General features: G+C 37.4%; 1 protein-coding gene and 1 pseudogene across 1 annotated transcript in view; one reads left to right on the top strand and one right to left on the bottom strand.

Annotated features, from left to right (window-relative positions):
* The window catches only part of LOC137633340 (uncharacterized), an 8513-nt gene extending 5756 nt beyond the window's left edge, over positions 1 to 2757 (top strand). Inside the window, 2 exon segments of the mRNA XM_068365589.1 lie at positions 716 to 845; positions 2563 to 2757. Coding sequence (XP_068221690.1) covers positions 716 to 845; positions 2563 to 2697 — 265 coding nt within the window. The 3' untranslated portion in view covers positions 2698 to 2757.
* A 1815-nt stretch (positions 2758 to 4572) lies between these two features.
* The window catches only part of LOC137632764 (uncharacterized), a 17866-nt pseudogene continuing 14938 nt past the window's right edge, over positions 4573 to 7500 (bottom strand).

Below are 7500 nucleotides of genomic sequence, written 5' to 3'. Positions count from 1 at the left end.
AAAGGATACTAGTAGTAGTAGTAGTAGTAGTAGAAGAGTCATAAGAAACTACACAATGGACTTACGCTAAAGTAGTAGTAGTAGTAGTAGTAGTAACAGTAGCAGCAAGGATGCTAGAAGTAGTAGCAGTAGTAGTAGTAGAAGTAGTTGTAGTATAGTCATAACAAACTACTCACTGGTGTTTAGCTCAAGAAGTAGTAGTAGTAACAGTAGGAGCAAGGATGCTAGTAATGGTGGTGGTAGTAGTAGTAATAGTAGTAATAGTAGAGTCATAAGATACTACTCAATGGAATTATGCTGAAGTAGTAGTAGTAGTAGTAACAGTAGCAGCAAGGCTGCTAGTAGTAGTAGTAGTACTAGTAGTAGTAGTAGTAGTAGTAGAGTCATAAGAAACTACTCAATGTCATTAATCAGACAACTATCCTGAATTGGTAGAAGTGGTAGCACTATTGAGGCTAATAGTAGTAATAGTAGTATACATAGTAGCAAGTCTACAATAATTTAACTACCTTTCAATAGGGATAGCAATGGGTCTTGTAGTAGAATAAAGTAAAAATTTTACTTACTTAAACAAGTTTAAAATAAGCACTAGCAACTAGTATTAGTCTATCAAAAAAAAAAAAAAAAAACTGTACCACCTTGTCATAATGTCTTCATAAAACCTGAAATCTCTATAACTTACTTATCCAAGTCTCCCGTTACCAACATTTCCCAGGGTCATTCGGATTATGGAAGCTGGCCTCTACGATTACTGGATGCGAAATGGGGTGGGAAACTTCACGGCCTGTCTTAACCCCCCTACGAAGGTTCCTTCGCAGGACCCATTAGGATTCTCCAGTATTTGGGTAAGATTTAGGGTGAAGGTTTACTTTGGATAGGAGTCAAAGGTTGCTTGAGATATGGTAAAGATTTGGATGGAGGTTCATTTGAGATATGTTTGAAGGATAGGACCAGAGGTTGTTTTAAGTGTGGTTTACCTAAGATATGTTTGACGGTTTCCCTCTGTTAGATGTCAGGTGCTGCTTAAGATGTGGTTTACCTAAGATATATTTGAAGGTTTCCCTCAGTTAAGGGTCAATTCCTGCATAAGATGTGGTTTACCCAAGATATGTTTGAAGGTTTCCCTCTGTTAGGTGTCAGGTCGTGCCTAAGATGTGGTTTACCTAAGATACATTTGAAGGTTTCCCTCTGTTAGGTGTCAGGTGCTGCCTAAGATGTGGCTTTCCTAAGATATGTTTGAGGGTTTCCCTCTGTTAGGTGTCAGGTCGTGCCTAAGATGTGGCTTACCTAAGATATGTTTGAAGGTTTCCCTCTGTTAGGTGTCAGGTCGTGCCTAAGATGTGGCTTACCTAAGATATGTTTGAAGGTTTCCCTCTGTTAGGTGTCAGTTCGTGCCTGAGATGTGGCTTACCTAAGATATGTTTGAAGGTTTCCCTTTGTTAAGGGCCAAGTCCTGCCTGAGATGTGGCTTACCTAAGATATGTTAAAAGGTTTCCCTCTGTTAGGTGCCAGGTCCTGCCTAAAATGTGTTTTACCTAAGATATGTTTGAAGGTTTCCTTCTGATAGGTGTCAGGTGCTGCCTAAGATGTTGTTTACCTAAGATATGTTTGAGGGTTTCCCTCTGTTAGGTGTCAGGTGCTGCCTAAGATGTGGTTTACCTAAGATACGTTTGAAGGTTGCCTCTGATAGGATCAGAAGCTACCTTAGATGAGGTTCACCTAAGATATATTTGAAGGCTTCCTTCTGATAGGGCCATAGGCTGACTTAGATAAGGCTAGAGACTTGCCAACGGGGATGATCGAAGATTAGCTTAGTTTTTGTATAAAAATGGTCGAAGTTTAGTTAAGAGAAGGAATAAAGCATTTTCGTTATAAAGATCAAAGCTTGCCGGAGTTAGATATCAAAGTTTTCCAAAAAGTAGAGGTTGAATACTACTTATGACAGACAAAGGTCAAAATATACTTTTAGTTTGATATCTACTTAAAGATCAACTTTTGTTTAAAATTGCAGGTAGGCCTCTTTGTTGATTAATTTAACTTAGCCAGGGCAACATTCCTTTATCTTGTGGTTTTTCTTTAGATTTTATGTAGTTATTTGTGTTGAAATTTAAAACAACAAATGACCTAGTATCATGGAATAAATTTTACATTGGGGATACATTAGAGAAGTATGTGTGGGTTATCATGTTGGTTATATTTGAAATTTTCAAAATTTCACATGAAAATTTCATAAAATGGGATTTCAGAAGTCAATCACTTTCTTGTGAATTCTATTTGGAACTATTATCATGTTTGTTATATTTGAAATCTTGAAAATTTCATATAAAAAATTGAGAAAACCTGTATTCATGCATTATTCACTTTCTTGTTGTTGTTACTTTGTCCAAAATTCCTAAAACTTGAATAATATATTTTGATAATTAGAAGAGGATAGTACCAGATTACTTCAATATTCTAGCATCTCAATAAATCCTCAGGAGTGAAGGCGCTACCCTCATACCCTTCATATTGTACCCAGAAAACGTATCTTTGTATTTCAAACTCCTTTCCATTTTCTTCCAGGGACTGGCCGTCATCTGGGCAGCTGGTATGTCAGTAGCCGCCGTTTGCTTGGTCCTGGAATTGATTTATTATTATTTGATTAGACAGCAAGATTCACCGGAGTATATGGAGCCCAAAGTTGAAATGATGAATTAAATTCTGACTTATTAAGTCAGAATTAAGAAGGAAGAGAGCAAGAGGGAGGCAGGGAATGAGATGGAGAGTTATGGCGAAGGATGATGTGAGGGAAGAGGATTGGTGGAAGAGGGGGTGCCTTTGATAGAAGGCATTGGAGAGGGTACATCGGGCATCCGACCCCTTAATGTGGGGAAATTATTATTATTATTATTATTATTATTATTATTATTATTATTATCATCCTTATTATTATTATTATTATTATTATTATTATTATTATTATTTATTTTTATCATTATCATTATTATTATTATTAACTAAACAACCCTAGTTGGAAAAGCAGGATGCTATAATCCCACGGGCTCCAACATAAAAAATAGCCCAGTGAGGAAAGGACTACAAGAAAAGTAATAATCAATGGAAATAAAATATCTGAAGAACAGTAACACCATTAAAAAAAATCTCTCATATATAAACTATAAAAACTTCCAAAAAACATGAGGAAAGAGAAATAAGATAGAACGGTGTGCCCGAGTGTACCCTCAAGCATCTCCCCCTAACAGGTTCCTCCAAACCACCCTTCACTCCCTCCTCACCATCCATTCTCAACACATGTCCACACCATCTCAGTCGCGACACTCTCCATCACCTCTGTAATCTTCACTACGCCTGCCATTCTTCTTATTTCATCGTTTTCCAATCTTTCAAGAAGCGATATTGTTCGCTTGCACAGAGAAGCGGAGATAATACATTAACTCGCACAAACTAGGTGATGACGTTCAAAGAAGATTAAGAAGGAAAAATAAAGTAGACATTTTGTTTTCCCTCTCGGCATCTTGATATCAAATTTTTGTATCTAGCACATTCGTGATTGAGTAACATAAACGACATACTAATCTTGCAACGACATAAAGCATTACCTTTGCCATACTTATTTTGCACTAATTTAGAAAGAAGGGGCTTCCTTTTCTAAAGTTTGTGAGGACCATGTGGTGAAGGATACTGGAAATAGTGTCCAAAATATTGTATACACTCTTTGACTTTGAATAGCTAATAAACTTTTTTTCTATTTCAGATTTGATTTTGGAGTAAGAATGACAGATACTAAGTTCGAGCAAAAAAATTTGTTCTGAAAACATTCTGGAAATGGGAAAATAAAGCTGAAGTGCAAAGACGATTTATGAGTGAGTTCCACAGAGATGCCCCAACACAAATCACCATTTCACGAATCGTAGATAACTTAGAGAATCACGGGACCATCCAGTGCATGAGAAAAGGACATTCAGGACGAAAAAGAACATCCGCAAGCCAACTAAAGAGCAGATGTTATTGCTAATGTTCAAAATTCCCCACGAAAATCTGTTCGTCAACTCTCACGTGAACAGGCATCCCAAAATCGAAGCGTCCATCGCATTTTGAAATGTGCTTGCAGAAAACCTAAAACAATTGACGAACTTAGCGAGGCAATTGAAGAAGAGTGTGCTCAGATACCAATAGAAATGCTACTAACAGTTTGTAGTTCCATATTTTCATGATGCGAAAAGTGTATCAAGCAGAACGGCAACCTGTTTGGACATTTTATGTGAGCTGATCTTTTTTTTTTTTTTTTTGAACCTCAAATTTCCCCATGTATCCTCACTTTTTCACTGTGAACTCTCAGAATCTTTAAATGTGCAGTGTTTCTCTCCTGTGAATCTGTTTTCCACTATAATATCAATAATTGAACAAGTTGTAACAATCCAAAGAGTGTATACATTATTTTGGGACACCTTATAGATAAATAACTATACCAGAAATAAATATCAAAGGAAAACGTTGAAAGCATCTTCCAAAGGTTGTAAGAATCAACAAAAATATATATATATTTTTCTTTTATTTCATATGCTATTACACCCAAAACAAAATCTTACAATTTCATGTCTGTGGTTATTCAATTGGTTTATTTCTCTTCATGTTACGAAAGAGACAAATGCATAAATTCCTTTTTTTCATGAATCATCTTGATCTAAGCCAGGTCTTGATAATAGCTATTTCACCATTCTTGAAGGAGGGATAGTTTTCTAAAAGCCACATTCCTTCATGTAGACGTCCACCTGTTCCTCCTTCATCTGAAAGAAAATCCTTATACAGTAATACCTCAGGATACGAAAGTTTCAGTATACGAAAAATATGAAGATTTTTTTTTTTTTTCGCCTCATATTAAGTAAAAATACTCAGGACACGAAAAGAAATTCACGCGGTTAGCTTAGGTATACTGAATGACTCAAATGCATTTGGCTCTATTTCATTGTAGAAAAAATAATTTTATAAAAGCCACTCCGGGACGAATTAATATTTTTCGCCTCATATTAAGAAAAAATACTCAGGACACGAAAAGAGATTCACGCGGTTAGCTTAGGCATATTGAATGACTCAAATGCATTTAGCTCTATTTCATTGTAGAAAAAAATCCTTTAACAAAAGCCAATCCAGGACGAATTAATTTTATATCCTGAAGTATTACTGGTTGAATTTTGCAATTACCATTTGAAGGTAGGCCTACTTTCCTATTGCATCGATAATTACTTTGTAATGTGACATTCTTGTTACGAAATTCAAAATATTTCTCGATGTCTCTTGAATTTCTGCTATAATGATGTACAATAGATATTAGGAGTGGCAAAAAGAAAAAGTTTCAATTTGAAAAAAATGGTGCAATCGAATTCAGTTGAAGTGAGAGAGAGAGGAGAGAGAGGAGAGAGAGAGAGAGGAGGGGGAGAGAGAGAGAGAGAGAGGAGAGAGAGAGAGAGTGTGAGAAGAGAGAGAGAGAGAGAAGAGAATCGATAGACTATTATTAGGTTTGATAGGAGTAAGTGTTGAAATTAACAGAAGTTAAAATAGAATGAGAGAGAGAGAGAGAGAGAGAGAGAGAGAGAGAGAGAGAGAGAGAGAGAGAGAGAGAGAGAGAGATACAATAATATTAGATTTAAAATTCAGAGCATCTTAAGGCTAGAGAAAGAGATAATAAATTTAGGTTTAACAGAGGAAGTAGTGCTGAACAGAGAGAGAGAGGAGAGAGAGAGAGAGAGGGAGAGAGAGAGAGAGAGGGAGAGAGAGAGAGAGAGAGAGGTACAATCATTTTAGCTTTAAATCCAGGGCTATTTAAGTCTGGAGAGAGAGATAATGATATTAGGTTTAATAGAGAGAGAGAGAGAGAGAGAGAGAGAGAGAGGAGAGAGGAGAGAGAGGAGAGAGAGAGAGGAGAGAGAGGAGAGAGAGAGAGATAAAATAATATTTAAAAATCTAAAGCCATTCAATGTCTAAATAGGTAATATCAGGTTTTAACGGAGAAGTGGTGCAATAGAGAGAGAGAGAGAGAGGAGAGAGAGGAAGAGAGAGAGAGAGAGGAGAGAGAGAGATAGAGAGAGAGAGAGAGAGAGAGAGAGTTAGTTACAATATTATTAGGTTTAACAAAGGAGAGAGAGAGAGAGAGAGAGAGAGAGAGAGAGGAGAGAGAGAGAGAGAGGAGAGCGCGCGACAATATTCTTAGTTTTAACAAAGGAGAGAGAGAGAGAGTTATAATATTATTAGGTTTAACAAAGGAGGGAGAGAGAGAGAGAGAAAGAGAGGGAGAGATACAATATTATTAGGTTTAACGGCGAAGATTGATGCAAGAGAGCAAGAGAGAGAGAGAGAGAGAATATTCTTAGTTTTAACAAAGGAGAGAGAGAGAGTTACAATATTATTAGGTTTAACAAAGGAGAGAGAGAGAGAGAGAGAGAGAGAGGAGAGAGAGAGAGAGAGAGAGGAGAGAGAGAGAGAGAGGAGAGAGAAAGAGAGGGAGAGATACAATATTATTAGGTTTAACAGCGAAGACTGATGCAAGAGAGAGAGAGAGAGAGAGAGAGAGAGAGAGAGAGAGCGACAATATTCTTAGTTTTAACAAAGGAGAGAGAGAGAGAGTTACAATATTATTAGGTTTAACAAAGGAGGAGAGAGAGAGAGAGAGAGAGAGAGGGAGAGGAGAGAGAGAGGAGAGGAGAGGAGAGAGAGAGAGAGAGAGAGAGGAGAGAGAGATATTCTTAGTTTTAACAAAGGAGGAGAGAGAGAGTTACAATATTATTAGGTTTAACAAAGGAGAGAGAGAGAGAGAGAGAGAGAGAGAGAGAGAGAGAGAGAGAGAGAGAGAGAGAGAGAGAGAGAGAAAGAGAGGAGAGATACAATATTATTAGGTTTAACAGCGAAGACTGATGCAAGAGAGAGAGAGAGAGAGAGAGAGAGAGAGAGAGAGAGAGAGAGAGAGAGAGAGAGAGAGAGAGAGCGACAATATTCTTAGTTTTAACAAGGAAGAGAGAGAGAGAGTTACAATATTATTAGGTTTAACAAAGGAGAGAGAGAGAGAGAGAGAGAGAGAGAGAGAGAGAGAGAGAGAGAGAGAGAGAGAGAGAGAGAGAAAGAGAGGAGAGATACAATATTATTAGGTTTAACAGCGAAGACTGATGCAAGAGAGAGAGAGAGAGAGAGAGAGAGAGAGAGAGAGAGAGAGAGAGAGTTACAATATTATTAGGTTTAACAAAAGAGAGAGAGAGAGAGAGAGAGAGAGAGTTACAATATTATTAGGTTTAACAAAGGAGAGAGAGAGAGAGAGAGAGAGAGAGAGAGAGAGGAGAGAAGAGGGAGAGAGAGAGAGAGAGAGAGAGAGGGGTAAGCTGGATACATACAATGGAAAAGTTTTCCAACATGTTCTCCACATGGTCCTTAATCAACGCGTAACCTTATCATTGCCTGTCTTGTATTCAGTCAGATGTTCATCTCCGCAGTATTTACTGCAAACTGCGCTGG

This window comes from Palaemon carinicauda, chromosome 42, assembly GCF_036898095.1.
Source record: "Palaemon carinicauda isolate YSFRI2023 chromosome 42, ASM3689809v2, whole genome shotgun sequence".
NCBI classification, from domain to species: domain Eukaryota; kingdom Metazoa; phylum Arthropoda; class Malacostraca; order Decapoda; family Palaemonidae; genus Palaemon; species Palaemon carinicauda.
This window is presented reverse-complemented; position numbering and strand designations above follow the sequence as displayed.